Consider the following 24,981-nt stretch of genomic DNA (forward strand, 5'->3'; position numbering starts at 1 on the left):
ACACCATGCCAGATTCCCCATGTGCGATGTTCCTCTCAGTTATGACACCCATCCTAGGAGAGCGGCTTTAGCACCCCTCCATGCAAGGAGATGGTGCAGACTGGGTCGCCTGGGCACAGCACCTGACCATTTCCCCGGCTTAGTGTAGTTATCATTAAATAATATGTGGTATTACTTGGAAGCTATTTTGAATAATTTGAAAAGCACATTTTAGTGTTTAAACAATTTTTTTTTGTTTGTTTTTTTTTTTTTTTTTTTTTGAGAAAAGGTCTGGCTCTGTTGCTGGGATGCAGTGCAGTGACCTGAGTGTAGCTCATTGCAGCCTGCAACTCCTGGGCTCAAGCGATTCTCCTGCCCCAGCCTCCTGAGCATCTGGGACTACACGCACATGCCCCCATGCCCAACTTTTTTTTTTTTTTTTTAAGATACAAATGATTCATCTTAATATTATTTACAGTTTTTTTTTCTTTTTCTGTGGGCCTTATCTGACTGGAAATTCTTTTTAAATTTTTTATTTTTTAAATTGTAAATTGATTAATTGTAGATATATATTTATGAGGTACAAAGTAATTTTATGAATACAACATTGCATAATTAAGTCAAGCTGATTAACCTGTTCACCACAGGAAACAATTGCAAATAATTATCATTTTTTCTGGTGAGAACATCTGAAATTTACTCAGTGATTTTGAAATGTGCAGTACTTTTTGTTGTTGTAGAAATGAGGTCTCACTATGTTGGCCAGGCTGGTTTCAAGCTCCTGAGCTCAAGTGATCCTCCGACCTCAGCCTTCCAGTGTTGGGATTACAAGCGTGAACTACCATGTTGGGCCAAATGTATAATCTATTATTATTTACTGTATTCACCATGCTGTGCAATCTATCTCAAAGAAACTTATTCCTCCTGTCTAATTGAGGCTTTGTACCCTTTGACCATCATCTCCCTGTCACCCCCCATCCCCAATTTTGTATACTCTGAGTCCTTTCATGATATGTATGGAGGCTTATGGTAAGTTATTTAAAACTTAACATGTATGTCAAAATTTTTTGTGGCCATAGCTTTCCTTTTTTAAATTTTAAGAGTCAGAATATTCATATATTTATTCAGTATGTATTTGAGTGCCTAATATATGCCATTTTCTATGTTAGGAACCGGGAATTAAAGCAGTGAACAAAACAAAGTCTGCCCTCATGGTGCTAACTTGCCAGGTAGGGAAGCCAGATAATAAACACATGTATAATGCAAAGTCAGTAATAATAAACGATTTGAAGAAACAAGTAAGGTAGGAGAGGCAGGAAAGTGGGAGTGAGAAAGATGTGCTCTTTTAAATACAGTAGTCAGGGAGAGCCGCTCAGAATGAAGTTTTTAACAGAGACCTGAATGAAATGGGGGAGTGAGCCATACAGATATCTGCTGTGTGCTAGAAAAATTACCTGTAATTTTGCATTCTGAAAGTTTAATAATGAATACATTTATTTCACAATTTGAGAATCAGTTATATACAAGATACAGTTCTAAGCACATACTCCTCTAAATATAATTTGTTTTTACAGTAGACCAAATAAGTATGTTTGGCTTAGAATATGCTCTTTATGATCATGTGTACAATAAATAAATTATCTTAAAACATTATCAATATTAAGGTTGATGTTTTCAGAAACATATAAAAAAGCTAGCTTTTAAAATTGACTAGGGAAGTTCTCTCAAACTGCCAGTCCATGAGATATTGTATATTTTCTGTCTGCAAAACTTTTATTCTCAGAATTCTTTAAAAGAGCTGTCCCTGGGGCTCCCATTACTTACCTGTGACTCCCAGTGGAAATCGTACCCAGCCTCTCAAGGGGGCTGAATCTGTTGGGAGTGGGAAGGTAGAAAAAATGCTGCAGCTTCTTGTGGGTATCCTTCACACAAACACCCAGTGCCCCAAGCACTGTGCAGTCAAACATCAACCCCGCTCACACTTTCCTCCTTGGGATTGAGAAGCAATGGATTATAGAGAAAGAAAGGTGGCTTAGCACTCCGAAACTTCGAAGAGTAATTGACCAAGATCCCCAAAGCCAAAGCGGTGGGCATCCCCACTTTCTGTATACCCTATACCAACACCTAATGGCTACTAGATACAGGGGCACTAGTACCTGTCTGCTTGGCTACCTGCCCTCCTTGCAGAAGTGGTGAAGGGAATCACTCAACCTCAGGAAGGGAAGATGGCTTTCTCATCTTCAGATTGAAAGAGGTTGGCAGTGGGTGAGGAGAATAACAGGTAAGGATCTCTTTCAGTATACCCATTTGAAGCCAAAACCTCTGTTTAGACATACGGTATTTTGAACCTGGTGACTATTCATTGCCCATGTTTGTGAATTATCAGAAAGCAGAATTCTTGTCAGGCACAATGGCTCATGCCTGTAATCCCAGCACTTTGGGAAGCCAAGGTGGGAGGATCACTTGAGCGCAGGAGTTTGAGACCAGCCTGGGCAACATGGTGAAATCCTGTCTCTACAAGAAATTCAAACATTAGCTGGGCATGGTGGCATGCACTTGTGATCCCAGCTACTCAGGAGGCTGAGGTGGGAGGATTACCTGAGCCCAGGAGGTTGAAGCTACAGTAAGCCATGTCTGTGCTACTACACTCAGCCTGAGCAACAGAGCAAGACCCTGTTTCCCACCCCTACCCCCGCCGCAAAAAAAGCAAGCTGAATTCTTGAACTGCCTGCAACCAGGTCACCCAAACCAAAGGTAAAAGGAACATTAAAAAGCCTTCTGGAAAGTGTACAGAAATTCATTGCAGGGTGATTTTTGTCTTGTGAAATCATAGTTACTGTTAGCAGCTTTTTTAAACGTTTTATATTCATTTTTCATGGTGTTCTGACGTACGAGCTGCTTCAAGTGTTTTTGGACATAGCTTGGGTGTAAAATGTAAAAAGTGGATATTTTCAATTTGTAGCTTGCTTTTTTGAAGCTTAAGTTTGTTCTAAATATTACCCCTTCTTTCTCACCCACCCCAACACATTTTTTTTAAAAACACCACCAGGTATCCGTTACAGCACTGATGTGAGTGTAGATGAAGTAAAAGCTTTGGCTTCTCTGATGACATACAAGTGTGCAGTGGTTGGTAAGTGATCGCTTTTCTTGCTGACTAATGAGAACTCTGGGGAAATATGTTTACACACATGTTACTGTTAAGATGCTATAGAAATATGCCTTATCAAAACTGATTTTTTTTAAGTTGTACTCTTTAAGACCTGCATCATTTTTCAATTAGTCTAAATTAGGATACAGCCTTTATTTTTACATGGGGGATTTTTTAAAATAGGAGATAATTGGATTTTAAGTCTAGATCTTTGTTTTCAATTCCTCAACACATTCTGTAAATAAGACCAAATTATAGTAGAAGGATAGTAAATAAACTATTATCTTTTAGAAGTGGTAAAGAGCACTGATTAAATATATATTAGAACTTGGCTAGCCAATTTTATTGAACAATTTTTGTTCAATAAAATGCTGTTTAAAGTACAGTTTAGAAAATGATGGTAGGTTTATTTCTTGAATTTTCAGAAATTGAAGCTTAAAGCATCACATGTTTCTCTAATATTGTGTGGTGCTTTCTGTCATTTTACTTTTTTAACATTTGTATGGAATAGCAACCATCAGCCTTCTCTTTCAGATGTGCCTTTTGGAGGTGCTAAAGCTGGTGTTAAGATCAATCCCAAGAACTATACCGTAAGTATGAAAGTGATACTTTTTTTTTTATTGTTGTTGTTTTTGTTTTTTTGAGACAGAATCTTGCTCTGTTGTCGAGGCCGGAATACAATGGCATGATCTCGGCTCACTGCAACGTCCGCCTCCCGGGTTCAAGCAATTCTCCTTGATCCAGTAACTGGGATTACAGGTGCACGCCACCATGCCCGACTAATTTTTGTATTTTTAGTAGAGAGGGGATTTCACCATGTTGGCCAGGCTGTTCTTGAACTCCTGACCTCAGGTGATCCACCTGCCTTGGCCTCCCAGAGTGCTAGGATTGCAGCATGAGCCACCGCACCCGGCCTCAAAGTGACATTTGTGCACACAGTGCATTTATGAAGGACTTGAAATTGCTAGGCTTCTCTGTATCCCCCATATCAGTGAGATCAGTAGTCCCCATTGCTTTTCAAATGGAATAGAAAAATGTAAAGAATTAACTCATAGAATGTTTTGCCATACAAAGATCACCTACTTAATATCTATATCCTTTATCATTTTCTGTTTTGTTTGGTTTTGTTTTTATGAGTCTTTTGTTTTACTTTTTTGCTTTTTGTTTTATTATTTTCTTACTTAGTTAAAAGGTAATTAATATCTTCATATTGTTAGACACTTATACCCATATTTAAGAAATACTGTGATCTGATTAGCCAGGCGTAGTGGTGCACACCTGTAATCCCAGCTACTTGGGAGGCTCAGGCATGAGAATTGCTTGAACCCAGGAGGCAGAGATTGGCCGAGATTTCACCGCTGCACTCCAGCCTGGGTAACAGAGCAAGACTCTGTTTCAAAAAGAAAAAAGTATTACTGTGATCTGAAGTTTTTATGTCAGGATCTCATTCTAGTAACAAATTATTAACTAAGACAATAAAAACCTTACTTTTTATCCAGTCAGTTCCAAGTTAATTCAAACTGATTGTCACCATGCTTTACATAATACTAAATTGTCTATATACAAACATAAATGGATGATTTTTATTCTCTTTAAAATTCACCATTTAAATGGAATTTAATTATATTTAATCTTAATTAAGATTTAGTATGTTTTTCAGTGGGGAATTAATAGGATGGGAATTTGAGCCCTAGTTCTACTATCTTGTTTTTATAACCTACTCTTTTGATCCCTTATTTTCTCACCTTTAAAATGGCAATGCCTACTTTATGAGTTGTTCTAAGGATTACATGAGAAGACATATGAAAATGTACTATAAATAGAAAATAAGATACTAGCTATAATCTCAAGCGATTTTTATATCAATTTTTTCTTTTTTTGTTGTTGTTTTCTTATTTTACAGGATAATGAATTGGAAAAGATCACAAGGAGGTTCACCATGGAGCTAGCAAAGAAGGGCTTTATTGGTATGTGTAGCTACAATAGTTTTTGGTATAAAGTGGGAACATCTAAAAAAAATTTTTTTTTTTTTTTGAGTTGGAGTCTCACTCTGTTGCCCAGACTAGAGTGCAGTGGTGTGATCTCGTCCGCCTCCTGGGTTCAAGCAATTCTCTTGTTTCAGCCTCCCAAGTAGCTGAGATTACAGGCATGTGTCACCACACCCAGCTGATTTTTGTATTTTTACTAGAGATGGGGTCTTGCCGTGTTGGTCAGGCTGGGCTTGAACTCCTGACATCAGGTGATCTACCCATCTCGGACCCCCAAAGTGCTGGTATTACAGACATGAGCCACTGTGCCCAGCCTCCTACTATTTGTTATAGGAGCTTTTGCCAGACATACAACATTTCTGAAGATACTAGTCTTCGTTTGCTTGATGTTTTTGTATCTTACTATTATCTGTGTTTATATGTTCTTTGTGCGCAATCCGAATATTCTTTCTATGATATGTAAGTATTTGTCATGTACCCTTTAATTTTCAAGCAGTTTAAACCTATATATTTTTTTATGTAGAAGGCTACTAATTTGTTAGAATAGAATATACATAATTACTTAATAGAATGGTTGCCCTATCAGTATAATTAATAGAATGTTAATAGTTACTGCCAGGCATGGTGGCTCACGCCTGTAATCCCAGCACTTTGAGAGGCCGAGGCAGGCGGATCATGAGGTCAGGAGATCGAGACCATTCTGGCTAATGGGGTTTAGTAGGAACCCCATCTCTACTAAAAACACAAAAAATTAGCCGGGCGTGGTCGCGGGCGCCTGTAGTCCCAGCTACTCGGGAGGCTGAGGCAGGAGAATGGCATGAACCCGGGAGGTGGAGCTTGCAGTGAGCCAAGATCACGCCACTACACCCCAGCCTGGGCGACAGAGCAAGACTCCGTCTCAAAAAAAAAAAAAGAATGTTAATTGTTACTTAATAGAATACTTGCCCTATCAATATCAGTATAGTTAAACAAAATAAGGTCTACTTAAATAGGAAATAAAGTGTATTTTTCTCTACTTTCCTTTCTTAGCATTTCCCCCACAAGTTCCTATGAAATTAAACTATAAAGGCTGGGCATGGTGGCTGGGGCTTGTAATCCCAGCATTTTTGGAGGCTGAGGTGGGAGGATCACTTGAGCCTGGAAGTTCAAGACCACCCTGGGCAATATAGCAAGACCCCATTTCTACAAAAAATGAAGACATCCAAGCGTGATGGTGCATGCCTGTGGTCCCAACTACTAAGATGGGATGATCCCTTAAGCCTGGGAGGTTGAGGCTGCAGTGAGCTGTGATTTTGCCACTACATTCTGGCCTGCCACACTCTGGCCTGAGTGACAAAACGAGACCACATCTCAAGAAGAAAGAGAAAAGAAATAAAGCTATTCAGATTCATTTTTAAGAAAAAAAAGTCATGAAATAAATGTCATGAAATAACCTAATATAGAAATATAAACTAAGTCTAGGTAACTCTAAAACTTGACTAGATTTGGCCTATCTTTCATAATAAAAGGCATTTGGGCCTTTGACGTGCCACATACCCAGCAATACTGTGAACTTGTGCATCATTACACGGAGCCTGTTAACATGAGTTAACTATCTCACTCACTTTTATAGGAGTGCCTACTGATTCTGAGATACGGTGAATTGAAGTCATGTTCAGCCTGTTAATACCCTTCATAATTTTTAAAAGGTCTTTCCTCTTCGCCTAAATCTCAAACACATTTTATAGTCTTAAATGGTTTCAGACTTTATTCAGTCATATTTATCGCCCATATCTGCAATATCTCCAGCTTAATTTTATCAGTCTTGACAAGTACCTAATAATTCCAAAGGTCAAAAAGTGATTCATTGGAATACTGAAAGAAAACACAGCTTAAACTCTAGTAATTTGATTTATTTGCTTAATGTGCAAAAGCCTCATTGACCCAGGATGCAGCTAAATTGACATCTTGGCCCAGACATCTTTGAAGCCTAGGAGGTAGGCAAAGGGAGTTTTTTCTCTCACTCCTCGGCAAACCTTCAAATTTGATGTTATTTATCTGTTATTTCCTGACTTCCCATTCCACAGACAGTGTCAGATTGAGGCTCAGACCTGAGCCTGAACCCTGATCCTGTCACATGTGTGTTTAGCATCAGCTTGTAAATTTCTGCAAAACAAAAGAAAAAAAGAGGCTGGGATTTTGATAGGAATTGCATTGAATCTGTACACTAATTTGTGGAGTATTGCCATATTCCCCACCTTCCCCAAAAAGGTTTTGCCCTTTCACCCAGGCTGGAGTACCAGGCAGCAGTCACTGCAACCTTGACCTCCTGGGCTCAAGCAATCCTCTCACCCCACCCTCCCAAGTAGCTAGAACCACAGGGGTGCGCAACTGTGCCTAGCTAATTTTTTAATATTCTGTAGAGAGAAGGTCTCGTCACGTATCCCAGACTGGTCTCAAACTCCTGAGCTCAAGCAATCTTCCCACCTCAGCTTCCCCAAATTCTGGGATTATAGGCATGAGCCACTGCACCTGACCAGTATTGCCATCTTAACCATATTAAGCCTTCCAATGCTGAATATGAGATGCCTTTCCATTTATTTAGGTCTCTTGATTTCTTTCAATGATGTTTTGTAGTTCTCACTGTAGAAGTCTAGAAGTCTTACGCAGAAGTCTTGCAACTAAATATTTTATTCCTTTTAATGCTATTGTAAGTGACATTGGTCTATAGTTTTCTTATGACGTCTTTGTCTAATCTTTGTATCAGGACAATTCTAGCCTCATGGAATGAGTTGAGGAGTGTTCCTTCCTCTTCTGCTTTTGGAAAAGCTTTTGAAAGGTCAATGTTCATTCTCTTGTGTGAGTGTAAATATCACCTATGTAAAGTTCTGCAGGACCCTGATGTCTCCACCTTTCTCATCCCCTTGTATCTCTGTGTACCAAAATTACCCTTTCATCTCCTACTGTATAGTCACATGCTATTAGAAAAGTTGCTTTTTTTTTTTGAGACGGAGTCTCGCTCTGTGGCCCAGGCTGGAGTGCAGTGGCGCAATCTCAGCTCACGGCAAGCTCCGCCTCCCGGGTTCACGCCATTCTCCTGCCTCAGCCTCTCCGAGTAGCTTGGACGACAGATGCCCACCATCACGCCCCGCTAATTTTTTGTACTTTTAGTAGAGACGGGGTTTCACCGTGGTCTCTATCTCCTGACCTCGTGATCCGCCCGCCTCGGCCTCCCAAAGTGCTGGGATTACAAGCGTGAGCCACCGTGCCCGGCCGAAAAGTTGCTTTTTTAAAAAAGATTAACTTCTGCCTCATACCTGTTCTCTATATAAGAATTTACCTGTTAGGCCGGGCATGGTGGCTTATGCCTGTAATCCCAGCACTTTGGGAGGCTGAGGCGGGTGGATCACCTGAGGTCAGGAGATCGAGACCAGCCTGGGCAACATGGTAAAACCCCCGTCTCTACTAAAAATTAAAAAAAAAATTAGTCAGGCGGGTACCTGTAATCCCAGCTACTCAGGAGGCTGAGGCAGGAGAATTGCTTGAACCTGGAAGGCGGAGGTTGCAGTGAGCCGAGATCATGCCATTGTACTCCAGCCTGGGCAACAAAAGTGTAACTCCGTCTTAAAAAATAAAAATTTTAAAAAAACAAAAAGAATATATCTGTTATTCAGGAACTACTTGTTTTTTGTTTTTGTTTTTGTTTTTGAGATGGAGTCTTGCTGTGTCACCCAGGCTGGAGTGTAGTGGCACGATTGCGGCTGACTGCAAGCTCCGCCTCCCAGGTTCACGCCATTCTCCTGCCTCAGCCTCCCAAGAAGCTGGGACTACAGGCGCCCGCCACCACGCCCGGCTAATTTTTTGTATTTTTAGTAGAGACAGGGTTTCACTGTGTTAGCCAGGATGGTCTCCATCTCCTGACCTGGTGATCCACCCGCCTTGGCCTCCCAAAGTGCTGGGATTACAGGCGTGAGCCACCGCACCCGGCCTCAGGAACTACTTGTAATCTGTGCATCCCTATACATTAGTTTTGTATGGAGTAGAAAACTCATAGGCCTAATAATTAATACCTTGTGATTTTGTTTTGGATGGCAGAAGCTATTTCACGTTTAGCATGTATAGACTGTTTTTGAGAAGGATTTTATCATTACGTGTTTCTGATTTACAAACCATGTGTTTCAGACTTGCCACTTGCCAGAGCCCTTCTCCAGTTGGAATTGTTTTTTGTTTTTTTGATTTTGAGACAGAGTCTTGCTCTGTCACCAGGCTAGAGCTCTGTGGTGTGATCTCAGCTCGCTGCAACGTCTGCCTCCCTGGTTCAAGCAATTCTCCTGCCTCAGCCTCCCAAGTAGCTGGGACTATGGGCACGCGCCTCCACCCCCAGCTAATTTTTGTATTTTTAGTAGAGACGGGGTTTCACCATGTTGGCCAGGATGGTCTCTCTATCTTGACCTCGTGATCAGCCCACCTCGGCCTCCCAAAGTGCTGGGATTACAGGTGTGAACCACTGCACCCAGCCAGTTTTTTGTTTTTTAAATGTATTGTTTAATCAAGACAGGATCTCACTATGTTGCCCAGGCTTGTCTCAAATTCCTGGGCTCAAGCCATCTTCCTGCCTCGGCCTCCCAAAGTGCTGGGATTACAGGCATAAGCCACTGCCCCGGCCTAGTTGGAATTGTTGTTTGAGGTAACAAGCTTATTTAATCCTAAAGCAAGCATAATACTTTTGTAGATACCTCTAGAAAGATTCAGGACCAATTTGTCATTTGTATATTGGGAGAAAAGGAGTGGTTAAACAAGTTGTACTGACCTCCAGCAGAGAGGTATGTCACTAAAGGAATGGAAAGTGAGCAAATAGGAGCTGGAGAGCACCAGAGAGCCCTTTTGTCAGTGGATGAGGCTAGAATATGGCATTAATCTTTCCAAGTGCTGTGTGGGGTTAGACTTCACGAGATTTTGTTGTTGTTGTTGTTGTCGTTGACTTCATGAGAGTTTTAAGGTGACTAAGGGAAAGGGTGCTAAGACATAGAGTTACAGATTAGGTGGGAGGTGGAGAGGGTCAGGGTGTAAAAAGCGATCCTTGACCATTTCAAAGTTGTCTTATACCGGCCCTGTATCCATTACATCACAGCTTGTTCAAAAAAGTTTATTATTTAGGCCTTGGGCCCCTGAGTTATAGGAAAACATTACAATATACTGATTCTGTTGACTAAAAAGTAAAATTTATAGTAATAATTGGGTACAGCCCTTAGAAAGACCTTTAATTATTTTATGGGGAAGACATAATAGTTTAATAGTTTAACTTTTTTTTTTTTTTTTTTTTTTTGAGACAGAGTCTTAATCTGTCACCCAGGCTAGACTGCACTGGTGCGATCTTGGCTCACTGCAACCCCCGCCTCCTCCATTCAAGCAATTCTCCTGGCTCAGCCTCCCGAGTAGCTGGGATTACAGACATGTGCCACCATGCCGGCTAGTTTTTGTATTTTTAGTAAAGACAGGGTTTCACCATGTTGGTCAGGCTGGTCTCGAACTCCTGGCCTCGTGATCTGCCCTCCTCAGCCTCCCAAGGTGCTGGGATTACAGGCGTGAGCCACTGTGCTCAGCCTAATAGTTTAACCATTTTTTAAGTTGTGTTTTTCGTTTTGTAAAAATGAGTTTGTATTTTACAGTTGAAATAATATAGAAAGTTATAAACAATATATATATGGGGGGAAGAGAGAAAGGGGAAGAGAAAAACATTATAAGTGGGAACATGTTATACATGCTGTATGAAACCTGCCTTTTTCCATATGTATGTTCATGATAATTCCAGGTAATTTACATGGATGTAAGTTATCCTTTTTAATGGCTGTTTAGTACTTTGCATAGGTATACCATATTTCATTTAATTGGCATACAAGATAATTAGGTTGTTTTTATTTTTACTGTGTTTGAGAGGAGTATTTCTGCACCTTTACAGATTTGAGTGAGCGTCACTTAACATGTTTTTATCAGAGATCTTACTGTAGCTGTCAGTAGTAGTGCAGTCAGTGATTCCTGTTATTGCCTGTAAGCTAATTTGTTAGCCTAAAACTTTAATTTCCTATGATCTGAGGAACTGAAAGCTAAGGCCTAAAACCTTATATGTGCTGAGTGTCGAATAATAGGTCACAGCCACATTCTTCCACAAGTAAAAATAATATGGGGCTTAACACAATTGCTTTAGCAATATGATCTTCTCCCCTTTTTCTCTACTTGGTAAGGAGGGCTTATACCCCCACTAAGCAGCATGTTACTCTGCCATGTCATACATGTCAACTCCCTAACCATAATAATCCTGCTTATATAGAACACAATGGTACTGTTATCTCTAATTGCATGTTAGTGAAATGAGGTCAAGAGAGGCTAAACTGATTAGCCTGTGGTCACACAATCAGAAATCCTATGGAGTGGCTTATATCTGTTGTGCATAGCTAACTTCCAAACATATAGCAAGTAAATGCCAGAGAGATAAATTATTATGTAATGTTGTATGTGTCTGCGTTTTATAGTGAAACATTTAATGAATATTTCTAGGACTTTGATTAGCTACCTAAATGAGATCTAAAGTTTTCTAGCCATGGTAACTTGGTTATTACAGAGACTTGCATGGATCTTTGTGTTCGAGAAGAATTTTTCTTAAAAACTGGTGCACTGTTCTTTCCCTGTGCCCCCGCAGGTCCTGGCATTGATGTGCCTGCTCCAGACATGAGCACAGGTGAGCGGGAGATGTCCTGGATCGCTGATACCTATGCCAGCACCATAGGGCACTATGTGAGTACCCACTGGAAGCCCCAAGGCTTCTGCATTTGCTCTCTACAAGAATTAACAGTTTGACTGATTATATCAAAAGTTGAGAATCGCTGGATTTTTCTCTCATTCAATCATAATCTTGATGTGCATATTATTTTATGTCTACTTGTCTATTCTTAAATCGTAATGAACACGGATTGAGCTTTACTTATATGCTACCCTATGCTTGTCACTGGAACAGGACACTTACTGACCAGGGCAGCCCACTATGCTAAGACACTAGAACATACATCAAGAAGCATTCAATTCTGATTTTTCCCTCAGAGGGCTTCCATTTAAGGAGGAACTAAGGCGCATAAGCAGATAAGGTATGGAAATAATGTAATACAACAGTGGAGATTATGAATTCTGAAATAAGACTTTCTAGAGGAGATATTTGGGCTAGACCTTGAAAATGGGTAGAATATGAACATTTAGAGATTTGGAGGATAAGAGGAAGAGAAACAACAGGGTTCAGATTGTCTGAAGGTAAGACATATTTATAAAGGTAATAGAAAGTAAGAGTGAAGGCTGGATGCAGTGGCTCATTCCCATAATCCCAGCCCTTTGGGTGGCCAAGGCAAGTGAATCACCTGAGCCCAGGAGTTCGAGACCAGCCTGGACAACATGAGGAAACCCTGTCTTTCCAAAAAATACAAAAATTAGCCAAGCATGGTGGTATACACCTATAATCCCAGCTACCTGGGAGGCACGCCTGAGCCCAGGAAGTTGAGGCTGCAGTGAGCCGTGGTTGCACCATGGCACTCCAGCCTGGGCAATAGAGTGAGACCCTGTCTCAAAACAAAAGAAAGAAAGAATGAAGAGGTAAATGAACCAGGACAAAAACACCAAGCCCCAGTGTTTGTGTTTTACATGGTAGTCAGTGGAGAAATTTTGCTGATCCTTCCTGGGGAAAAATAGGCTGGCAGCAGTGTCCAGCTGTGCTGGCGCCAGGAGAGAACCTCCTGTGGTGTCAGTGCCTTTCCACCAAGCCCAGGAGCCAGAGGACCAGGAGAAGAGCATTGGCACGTGAGGCACATGACAGAGAGACTCGGCAAAACTGGATTGGATATATGTGGAATTAAGGAAAGGGACCAGGCTGAGTCACAGAGAACCGGGAGAGCCTGAGTCTGGGGACTGAGCAGAGGTAGTACCACAGAACTGAACATGAGAGGAAACATAACTCCTGTCCCTGGAAGGGGTGCAACCTTAAAAAATGAAACATTTGAGGAGTAAGAAGAGAAATTGAGTCAAAAAATACATTTATGCCTACTACATGCAGGGCCATGTGTAAGCAGCGTGTTCACTACAATTGGGATAAATTGCTAGAAGTTGTTTTGAAGCTATGAAAAAGAATCACAGGCCCATCCAGTCCTTTAAATCCTTTCAAGGTAAGGTCAGAAAAAGCCTCCTAGGAGATAAAACCTTCTGGTCTGCACTCAGACGGGTGTGTGGACGTGGACTAGGGGAGGGATAGTGGCAAGTGTTTGGAACAGAAGGAAGTACCTGAGGGAAGGTTCTGAAGTTCAGAAGCTGGGTGAACTTGGGAGGCTAAGGACTGACTACTGTGGCCAGAGTTGAGAAAGAGAAAGGTGGGATAAGAAAGGCCAGTAGAAAAAAGGGTCAGGCCAGGTTACTGCTTGGTAGATGACCATGAGAACTTTGGTCTTTGTCCTGAAAACAGAGGGAAACCAGCAAAGAGCTGGTTTCAAGCAGGTGTGACTCAGCTAAGTGTGCATTTGAAGACTTGAGGGCAGGAGACTACTACAGGGGCCCGGACTGCAAGGGGATAAGAAGAGGGAAGCAGGGCATGAAGTATAGCCTCCAACTAAGATAAATCGCACTGGAGAGAAGCAGAAAGAAGACAGCTTGAAAAGTGGCTGTTACCCAAAGAAAAAGGTTTTTATTGTCTTTTGGCATGTTTATTGGCTGTAAGACACAGATTCACCAGTGCAAGAGATAGACAATGCTGAAGAGATGCAGGCTGGTAGAGGTAGTGAAGTCCCCCAAGGGAATAAAGGCCTCGGGAATTCTTTTCATAGTGAAAAGATGGGCCTTGGAGAAGAGGAAGAATGTGGAAATGGGGACATTTCCTGAAGTGATGTCATGCCGTGGCTGGGAACATGGGCAGACCACCTGAAGTCCAACCCTGGCACCTTCACCCATCAATGCTGTGACCTAGGAGTCTCTGTGCCTCCATTTCCTCCTATGCAAAATGAGAGTAATAATAGTACCTACTTTGTGAGACTCTCATGAGCATTAGATGAATAATAATCTAATGCACTTAGAACTGTACGTAGCCCTTAGTAAGTACCAGAAAATAAATATCTATAGGTATTACATCAGGTAAATTATACAACCCCCTGAAATAAAACAGGAACGATATAGACCCTTCAAATAATTGTGGTTTCAACTGCCCTTCCCAAAAAGGACAGTTTTCCACCTGTCACCTTTTTATGCATCCTTGCCTTAGCCCTTGATTTTAGATTTCTTATCACTTAAAGAAGGAAAACTGTTCACCAGTATAGTTCAAGGGGCCATGCTTCACAAGACTTTCTCTTGCTGTTAGTACTGAGAATGAGGTACACATAACATATTGCCCACTGGTTTACACTATTCAATGTAGTGGCTTGCTTAAAAAGAACAAGAGACCAGCTGGGCATGGTGGCTCACGCCTGTAATCCCAGCACTTTGGGAGGCGGAAGCAGGTGGATCATCTGAGATCAGGAGCTCATTTAGCAATGAGCTCTGGGTGTGGTCTCTTTTTTTTTTTTTTTTTTTTTTTTTTTGAGATGGAGTCTCACTCTGTCACACGATCTCGGGTCACCACAACCTCCGCCTCCCGGGTTCAAGCAATTCTCCTGCCTCAGCCTCCCAAGTAGCTGGGATTACATGTGCCTGCCACCATGCCCGGCTAATTTTTGTGAATTTTTAGTAGAGACGGTGTTTCACCATGTTGACCAGGCTGGACTCAGGTGAAGCACTGCCGCTTGAACTATACTGGTGAACAGTTTTCCTTCTTTGAGTGATAAGAAATCTAAAATCAAGGCCTAAGGGAAGGACGCAATTGTTTTTGCTACTCATTTTTAGATGAGAACTGGAACATGCCGCCCTCTTTGTCCTAGCCTCACCTAGAAGTGCAGTGTAGGTGGGAGAATGTATTCTTCTCTTGGCTTTCAGGACTATTACGTATGCTGGGGAGCCTGGCAGTTGGCGCCAGGCCTGACCCCAGACAGTATTTCCTTCAGCCCCAGCATTTGCATTCTCACTGTTTAAAAGCATTTGGCACTCGGTTTGCATTTCTGTATTCATAAGTGTTAATTATTCATGAAAGCAAACTGTGGGAAAACTACTGATTCTATAAATCACTTTACTAGACTGCATTTTTCTTCCTTGCTTTCATCCTTTTTGTTGGTAATTACACAAATAATATAATTCTAAGTTCTCTGTGTAAAAATATTTAAACAATAAAGAACAGATCACTTTTTAATTCAGCCAGCTGGAACGTTAAGTATATGTTGGGAGTTAGGGGTTTGGTGTGAAGTAAGGCATTTTATTTTGTTTACATGGAAAGCAAATTGCTTCAACAAGTTTATTGAGTATTTTATACTTTTGCCACTGACTTAAAATTTTATATGGATTTTCATTTTATATTGATTGCCTATACAAAATAAGACTGTCTCTAGTTTCTCCTGCTCCACTGATGAGTTTACTCTGCAGTGTTCTCGTGGCCATGTTTATAGTATAGTTGATGTCTTGGAAGGGAAGCCCTCCTGAGGCCCAATTCTTCTTTTTTCTAATTACACCTGTTTCTGAACAAGAATATACGCACATCTTCAACTGAAAGAGGACAGAAAGATGGGTGGTGAAGACTGCTAACCCCCATCTCCACTTTGCAGACCTAACCACTGCTACCAAAGATACTCTGCTCACACAGAAGCACAGGACTCTCACCCACACATACCTTTTTAAAAATACTTCATTAAATACTTTGTTAGTCTACTCTTAGATGAACTTGAATATCATGTTATATTAAGTATCAAGTTATATTAAAAGCTTCCTTTTTAAAAAGTGGCAGAATACAGCATTGAGTCTTCCCATCCAAGACAATTGTAAAGCCTCTTCCTGTCTCAGGCTCTGTTTTGGTGACATGCTCAAGTCTTATAGTAGATTTTAAGACACTCGTGAATGGGATGCGTATGTACCTTGATTTAGTAGTGCTTAAATACTTGTTGAAGGAATGATAGCTTTAGGCTGAGCTAGCTCCACTTTTGTGATGTTATTTGTACTTACTTGATGTTCAATCCCTACAGTCTTGTTTTTTCTGTCAGAAAATATGGTCTACTTTGCCGGGTGTGGTGGCTCAGGCCTGTAATTCCAGCACTTTGGGAGGCCGAGGCAGGCAGATCACTTGAGGTCAGGAGTTTGAGACCAGCCCGACCAACATGGAGAAACCCCATCTCTGCTACAAACACAAAATTAGCTGGGCGTGGTGGCACATGCCTGCAATCCCAGCTACTCAGGAGGCTGAGGCAGGAGAATCACTTGAACCCAGGAGGCAGAGGTTGCGGTGAGCCAAGATCGCACCATTGCACTCCAGCCTGAGCAACAAGAGTGAAACTCCATCTCAAAAAAAAAAAAAAATATATATATATAGTCTATTTTATTGTATTTTCTAGGAACAGAAAGCTGAAAAAGTGAGTCTTGTCTCTCTTGGTAAAAGTGTACCTTAAATACATTCACACACACACTCCTAATGAGCATATTTTTAATTAAGTGAGAATGTGCTTTGACTTTAATTCATTATGTTCCTTCAACAGAGAAATTGGACTTGACATTTCATTCTTTCAATTACCCCCTCTTACAGGATATTAATGCACATGCCTGTGTTACTGGTAAACCCATCAGCCAAGGGGGAATCCATGGACGCATCTCTGCTACTGGCCGTGGTGTCTTCCATGGGATTGAAAACTTCATCAATGAAGCTTCTTACATGAGCATTTTAGGAATGACACCAGGGTTTGGAGATAAAACATTTGTTGTTCAGGTAAAAACAAAAAAAAATTTTTCTTAATAACTGATAGATATTAAGTAAAGTTTTCAATGTTTTTAGAATTGTAATTTAAAAATTAAGTTATCTCAAATCTCTTAAATTTTAGAGTGGTGGTTTTCAGAGTAATAGATCTTTTGTTTTTTGAACCTTGGTATGATTCATGTAACTAGAACTGATTTAGGTATCTCTCAAGTACATGTGAAACTATTATCAACTTCAACCAAACTATCACCAGATTCAACCAAAATACTGGTTAGTATTCAAACTTGAAATTATATCTAGAAGGGCAAGTCTCTTAACATAATTTTCTAAGTTTTGTAAGTATATAGAAAGGTTTACACATTGACCCAAATTTGTTTGATGTGTTAACATGTATTTTACTTAGGAGAATCTTAATTAAGTTGAAATTACTTTAAAATAGAAGTGGTGGCTGGGCACAGTGGCTCATGCCTGTATTCCCAGCACTTTGGGAGGCCAAGGCAGGTGGATCAGTTGAGGCCAGGGGTTCGAGACCAGCCTGGCCAACATGGTGAAACCCTGTCTCTATTAAAAGCAGAAAAATTAAGCCAGGCACGGTGGCTCACGCCTGTAATCCTAGCACTTTGGGAGGCTGAGGCGGGCAGATCACGAGGTCAAGAGATCAAGACCATCCTGGCCAATATGGTGAAACCCCGTCTCTGCTAAAAATAGGAAAATTAGCCGGGTGTGGTGGTACACGCCTGTAGTCCCAGCTACTCGGGAGGCTGAGGCAGGAGAATCGCTTGAACCCGGGAGGTGGAGCTTGCAGTGAGCCGAGATCGTGCCATTGCACCCCAGCCTGGGTGACAGAGCCAGACTCCGTCTCAAAAAAAAAAGAAAAATTAGCCAGGCATGATGGCGGCGCCTGTAATCCCAACTACTCGGGAGACTAAGGCAGGAGACTCACTTGAACCCAGGAGGCAGAGGCTGCAGTGAGTCGAGATTGTGCCATTGCACTCTAGCCTGTGTGAGAGAATGAGACTCGGTCTCAAAAAAAAAAAAAAAAAAAAATTGTATTTCTCCAAATTATTGACATCCCTTTTCACAACATAGGACGTCTGATCATCAAGGACTGAGGACCTGGTGGTGTACTTACCACCACTGCCATTGATTGATTGATTGATTGAGATGGAGTCTCACCCTATCGCCCAGGCGGGAGTGCAATCTTGGCTCACTGCAACCTCCACCTCCCAGGTTCAAGTGATTCTCCTACCTCATTCTCCCAAGTAGCTAGGATTACAGGCACGGACCACCACGCCTAATTTTTGTATTTTTAGTAGAGACGGCGTTTCACCATGTTGGCCACGGCTGGTCTCGAATTCCTGACCTCAAGTGATCCACCCATCTCAGCCTCCCAAAGTGCTGGGATTACAAACGTGAGCCACCATGCCCGGTCATCACATTCTTAAACAGAGAATTTTATTGTTGAAGAGAAACCAGTTAGTACATTGTTTCTTTTGGCAAAAGAATTTTGAGAGTTAACTTCTAAATGAACAGAATGTGGATTTACATTGGTCAAAATATGACTCTTGCTGTCTATACCAGGACTTTAATTTTTGTGTTATGGATAATTGTTCTTCACAGGGATTTGGTAATGTGGGCCTACACTCTATGAGATATTTACATCGTTTTGGTGCTAAATGTATTGCTGTTGGTGAGTCTGATGGGAGTATATGGAATCCAGATGGTATTGACCCAAAGGAACTGGAAGACTTCAAATTGGTATTAATACATTTTTATGGCATAGACACTAAATATAAACATTTAAACTCTGGTGCAGCTATTAATTGTGATTTTCAATCAATGGCAGCAACATGGGTCCATTCTGGGCTTCCCCAAGGCAAAGCCCTATGAAGGAAGCATCTTGGAGGCCGACTGTGACATACTGATCCCAGCTGCCAGTGAGAAGCAGTTGACCAAATCCAACGCACCCAGAGTCAAAGCCAAGGTGACTGACAACATTATAGAAACCGAAACCAACATTATCAATGTGAATGACATTAGGGGGATCATAGAAGAGTCTGATTGAGTTTTCTCTTTCTTTTTAGCAGCTTTATTGGCACATACTGCACATATCATACAGTTCCCCCATTTAAGGTACATAATTTAATGGCTTTTAGCTACTGGCACAGAGTTGTGCAACCATTACCAAAACAAATGGATCCGCCTGACAATCCTGTAAAAAAAAAAAAAAAAAACCTAGATAAGTAGAAAAGTGACAGGTAGTTTTATACACTTTGCAGAGCAAAATAACCTCTATTTAACTTTAACTGAAACTGTACTTCTCCCCACAGCCCCCTGTTCATATATGCACATCTCTTGCCCTCAGTGGAGGGGATTTGATGGTGGTGTTGGCATTTCTCTATGTTCCTGACTCTCTTGCAGATCATTGCTGAAGGTGCCAATGGGCCAACAACTCCAGAAGCTGACAAGATCTTCCTAGAGAGAAACATTATGGTTATTCCAGTAAGTCATCTGTATTTATTAGGTTTTATATGTACTTAGGATCATAATTGTCTTTTGCAAGGAATTTGGAGGAAGAGAGGAATTATTAGTCTCCCAAGCTCTAGTGAATTCATCTTTATTTCACTTTTCAGAAAATATAGTAGAAGCATGGTTAATTCTAAGCCTGTTACTTTTCACTTTGATCTAAACATTTATTCCAATTTCAGGCTCTTTACCGAATGTCTTTAGCCTTCTAAGAGTCTGGTTATATAAATGTGTACTATGCTAGAAACACTATTCTAACTTAAGCTCTAAGATTTTCTATATGATTCCTAACCTTATGCATTTCAAGTGCCCCTTCCGGCTTTACTCAGAAAACTAATATGAGGAACACGTGCTCAGGTTTTTTAGCAGGTAAGCATGAGTCTACACCAAAAAGTTACTGGAAATTAGTGTGGGCTTGGGATGCATTTTAAAGAACGCTTTTTGCTGAAAGCACTTAAGACATTTAATGTAACTGAAATGGGCTACCCTTAGGTAATAGGAGAAAGAATCCCATCTCCTGAGAGGCCCTGTGGACAGTCCAGTCCAATTGGTTGGTGGGCAAGCCATTTAGTCTGAGAACTTCTGGTAGAGAAGAGGCTCTAACCAAAGATTATTGACTTTCCTTGATTAATAAGCCAAAAAAAGATTTTTTTTTCCTAAATAGAAAAAGCCTTAGATGGAATTGGGCGGGGTGGGGAGGAGTATTAATTAAGTGTGAAATTCCTGATATTAGCTAAAATATATTTGCGATATTTGAAGTTCAGTCTACCTTGGTATTGAAATTAACGTCTTAGGCTCATTTTAAGCTTTTCCAAAAACGATCATCTTCTAATTTCTTTGGTGTCTTATTTTTGTGTATAGGATCTCTACTTGAATGCTGGAGGAGTGACAGTATCTTACTTTGAGTGGCTAAAGAATCTAAATCATGTCAGCTATGGCCGTTTGACCTTCAAATATGAAAGGGATTCTAACTACCACTTGCTCAGTGAGTATCGATAATCTTGTTTGCCAAAACTAATCTTTTGAGCCAGCTAAAAGGCTATAAAAAGGTCCACTTGTGAGAACTGATCCCTTTGGGAAAGAATTGAGTCTCAGAAAAGAAAATAATATTTTGTCTCATGAAACTTAGACCAAAAATGCACAATGTCCTTCTGGATATTAACTCTCCCATGTACTTATATCCAGATTTTTATTCTGTGTTATAATGTTCACAGAATATAATCTACATTTTTTTTTCTTTTTTTGAGAGGAAGTCTCACTCTGTCGCCCAGGCTGGAGTGCAGTGGCACAAACTCGGCTTACTGCAGCCTCCACCTCAGGTTCAAGCAATTCTCCTGCCTCACCCTCCCAAGTAGCTGGGGCTACAGGCACTCACCACCACACCCGGCTAATTTTTGTATTTTTAGTAGAGACGGGGTTTCACCATGTTGGCCAGGATAGCCTTGAGCTCCTGACCTCATGATCCGCCTGCCTCAGCCTCCCAAAGTGCTGGGATTACAGGCGTGAGCCACTGCGCCCAGCCAATAATATTTTTTTAAGTGTGATTTTAAAACCCCACTGTCGATACTAATTTCTGTCTCTGGTTGCTCTTAGTAAAGGCCTATCTAGTGTCAAGAATTGTTTTTGAGACTCCTGATGAGAATACTTGTTTTTCTTTGACTAGAGTAAGCTCCACATTTAAGAGTAGAATTTCTCATCAAGCTGAAATAAGACCAAGACCTCCTACTGAGCTTCTGTAGTCAGCCCACTGTGAGAATCTGGGTGAAGTGTTCCATCTATTTCCTTTTCTTTTTCCCCCAGCATTTTCTTTTTAATAGAGCCAAGGAAAAACCCTGGTAATGGGTGTTATGGAAACAGAGCAGTGACCTAAATTCACATTTATATAGGAAATTGGCAATGTGTTTTATTCCTTCTTGACTGAGTTTTAAATGATTAACCCATTTATGTCATTAAAACTCTGTATAAGGCCGGGCGCAGTGGCTCACCCCTGTAATCCTAGCACTTTGGGGGGCCAAAGCAGGCGGATCACAAGGTCAGGAGGTGGAGACCATCCTGGGCTAACACAGTGAAACCCCGTCTCTACTAAAAATACAAAAAATTAGCTGGGCGTGGTGGTGTGCCCCTGTAGTCCCAGCTACTGCGAGGCTGAGGCAGGAGAATGGCGTGAACCCGGGAGGCAGAGCTTGCAGTGAGCCGAGATCACGCCTGTGCACTCCAGCCTGGGTGACAGACCAAGACTCCGTCTCAAAAAAAAAAAACACTGTATAAGTTTTTGGGTTACAGTTATAGTTTGGGACTACTTTTGATTTTTTTTTTTTTTTTTCTGTTAGCAATATCTTGATCTGTTGGGTTTTTTTATAGTGTCTGTTCAAGAGAGTTTAGAAAGAAAATTTGGAAAGCATGGTGGAACTATTCCTATTGTACCCACGGCAGAGTTCCAAGACAGGATATCGGTGAGTGTGGTGACCCCACAGTTGTACTTCACACATGCTCCCTGCTCTTTCCTTCAGACAGAGCTGGTTAGATGGATTTCATTTGCGACGTAGTCTTTGTAATTAGCTTGACAGTAAGTGCGTGACGTGTGTTTTGTACCTTCCCTTTTCATTACATTCTAAAACTGGAGTAAGAATCCTAGTGACTACAAACAAATATAAAATAAATAAATTTGGTATTTTTCATGCACATGTCTTAATAGTGAAGGATTATTATGTATTTTAATTATTTTAAGCTTCGGAGAAATAGTAAGCATTAGATTGAACTATTTGGGAGTCCAAGAGTTTGAGACCAACCTGGGGAACATAGCCAGTCCCCGTCTCTACAAAAATAAAGAAAGAAAGCAAGAAGCCAGGCATGGTGGCACACACCTGTAATCCCAGCACTTTGGGAGGTCGAGGCAGGTGGATCACGAAGTCAAGTCATCGACGCCATCCTGGCCAACATGGTGACCCCATCTGTACTAAAAATACAAAAGTTAGCCAGGCGTGGTGCTGCGCGCCTGTAGTCCCAGCTACTTGGGAGGCTGAGGCAGGTGAATCATTTGAACCCAGGAGGTGGAGGTTAGCCGAGATTGCACCACTGCACTCTAGCCTGAGCAACAGAGAGATACTCCATTCCCGCCGCCACTACCCGCCCCCCTCCAAAAAAAAAAAGAAAGGAGGGATGGAGGGAGGGAAACTTCTTTACCAGTAAATGATAGAAGACAGGAAAAACAAAAGTCCATAACACATAAGCCTGGGGGAAAAATTTAACCTCATTGTTAAAGAAATACAAATTTTAAAAAGGTGTTTTTTTTTTAATGTATTAACAAAAACAATTGATGGATCTTACGTTCACCATGTATGTGGTGAAACAGTTGTACCTTTGTTCTAGTGACAGTGCAGATTGGTGCAGCTCTTTGGAAAATGTGAAGTTATTAAAGTGTTCCTGCCCTTTGGTGCTATGATAATCTCCCCTCTGGGAATTTATCCTAAGAAAATAATTCAAAAGAGGAGGAACCACTCCATGCACGATGATGTTATTGAAACTATGTTTAGGCCAGGTGCGGTGGCTCATGCCTGTAATCCCAGCATTTTGGGAGGCCAAGGCAGGTGGATCACCTGAGGTCAGGAGTTCGAGACCAGCCTGGCCAACATGGCGAAACTCCGTCTCTACTAAAAATACAAAAAATTAGCCAGGCCTGGTGGCACGTGCCTGTAGTCCCAGCTACTCGGGAGGCTGAGGCAGGAGAATCGCTTGAATCCAGGAGGCAGAGGTTGCAGTGAGCCAAGATCGCGCCGCTGCACTACAGCCTGGGCAACAAGAGCGAAACTCCATCTCAAAAAAAAAAAAAAAGAAAAGAAAAGAAATGGTGTAGAGAATTTTTAAATTTGGTTTTATTTAAAGTTCTGGAGCAGGGAAATGGCTGACATATCTTATAATACATCCTAGGAAATATTCACTCATAGTTTAAGAATATATTACAATGGGTAAGTTACAATATATCTTTTTTTTGTTTTTTTTTTTTTTTTTTTTCAAGACAGTCTTGCTCTGTCACCCAGGCTGGAGTGCAGTGGCACGATCTCGGCTCACTGCAACCTCTGCCTCCCAGGTTCAAGCAATTCTCCTGCCTCAGCCTCCTGAGTAGCTGGGATTACAGGCACCTGTCACCACGCCCAGCTAATTTTTTTGTATTTTTAGTACAGACGGGGTTTCATCTTGTTGGTCAGGCTGGTCTCGAACCCCTGACCTCGTGATCCACCCGCCTCTGCCTCCCAAAGTGCTGGGATTACAGGCATGAGCCACCGCGCCCGGCCGTCAATGTATCTTCTTATGAAATATTGAGTGATGGAAAACAGTTCTGAGACTATATTGCAACATGGGAAAAAGTTAAAGGTTTTGTTGTAAAGAAAGAAAAAATGCTTTACCCATTCTAGGTACTAACCGTTCCCCTCAGTAAACCTTCCTTTTTCCTAGAGTGATGTCTTTGTTCTGGTCCTTGTATCTGGAATACACTGATCCCCTCCCTGCTTAAGTGTCACTGCAGTTCTGTGGCTCTCTGAAAGTCTCCTGTGTGCCACTGTTTCATACATAACATCCATCCCAAGTGGCTAGCAGTGCATCAGAAGGGCTTGCGCTGCTATTGCCGCTGCCAGAGGACTGTTCACCCGTCCCTTTGGTCACCCCACTGCCCAGCATATGCCTTGTCAGTTAAAAAAATAAAAGTTTTCTCAAGCTCTCTCCCTCTAGTTGCCCCCTGCCCCTGTTTGGCACTATCAGGACCCACATCATTGACCCTGCCATGTTTCCACTCTCCCTTATCCCCCCAGTGCCCTCACTTCCCTCCTTATCTAACTTAAATTCCATGCTCCATCATTACAGTCACTCCCCGGTCTTGTTTCCTTCATCATACTCCCTTGTTAACACCTAAGCCCTAATTAAATCCCAGCAGTCTCTTCCATGCCTCCACCCTGTAGGAGGCCCTGCTGGCAGTTCACACCCTGACCGCTAACCTCAAGTAGGCGCTCAGAGCTGCCCAGCAGTCATACTATTTTTCCCGTGTTCTATTCATTCTCCCTGTCTCCTGAGTGATTACGTCATATTTTCTCCTCACTGCCCTGCACTTCAGCTCATGACCTGCTATCTGTTCACAGGTAAAACTGACGCAGCCTGGGAGCTTCCACATCTACCCAGCTCCTGGTACCTGTACCCAGTCCTGTGTCATTTCTCTTCGAATAGATCAGCTTTTTGTGCTTTCATTTCTTAGGTCCAGTTCTTGTTGTGGGCATTGGATGGTTTTTCTTCAGATACACCTCTCTAGCAAGTCTGCGCCTCTCTCCTACATCAGCAGTTTCCCTCCTCTGAGTCATTCCCCTCAGCTTACCAAATGCTGTTTTAAAAAATGTATACATCTTAATCCCACTTCCCCTTCCAGTATTGCCATTTGTTTCCTGTAGAGCAAACCTCCTTGGAAGAGTTGTATATACTCAGCCTCCAATTCTTCTTTACTTGAACCTGCTCCACCAAGACTATTCTTGTCA

General features: G+C 41.5%; 1 protein-coding gene across 1 annotated transcript in view; it reads left to right on the plus strand.

Annotated features, from left to right (window-relative positions):
- Positions 1 to 24,981, plus strand: part of LOC100587725 (glutamate dehydrogenase 1, mitochondrial) — a 42,325-nt gene that overhangs the window by 13,253 nt on the left and 4,091 nt on the right. The window contains exons 2-11 of the mRNA XM_003281951.4: positions 3,029 to 3,109; positions 3,662 to 3,717; positions 5,031 to 5,094; positions 11,792 to 11,886; positions 16,772 to 16,951; positions 18,560 to 18,697; positions 18,786 to 18,923; positions 19,361 to 19,441; positions 20,327 to 20,450; positions 21,827 to 21,918. Coding sequence (XP_003281999.2) covers positions 3,029 to 3,109; positions 3,662 to 3,717; positions 5,031 to 5,094; positions 11,792 to 11,886; positions 16,772 to 16,951; positions 18,560 to 18,697; positions 18,786 to 18,923; positions 19,361 to 19,441; positions 20,327 to 20,450; positions 21,827 to 21,918 — 1,049 coding nt within the window. The remainder of the gene's footprint in view (positions 1 to 3,028; positions 3,110 to 3,661; positions 3,718 to 5,030; positions 5,095 to 11,791; positions 11,887 to 16,771; positions 16,952 to 18,559; positions 18,698 to 18,785; positions 18,924 to 19,360; positions 19,442 to 20,326; positions 20,451 to 21,826; positions 21,919 to 24,981) is intronic.

The sequence above is a fragment of the Nomascus leucogenys genome, chromosome 18 (genome assembly GCF_006542625.1).
Source record: "Nomascus leucogenys isolate Asia chromosome 18, Asia_NLE_v1, whole genome shotgun sequence".
NCBI lineage: Eukaryota > Metazoa > Chordata > Mammalia > Primates > Hylobatidae > Nomascus > Nomascus leucogenys.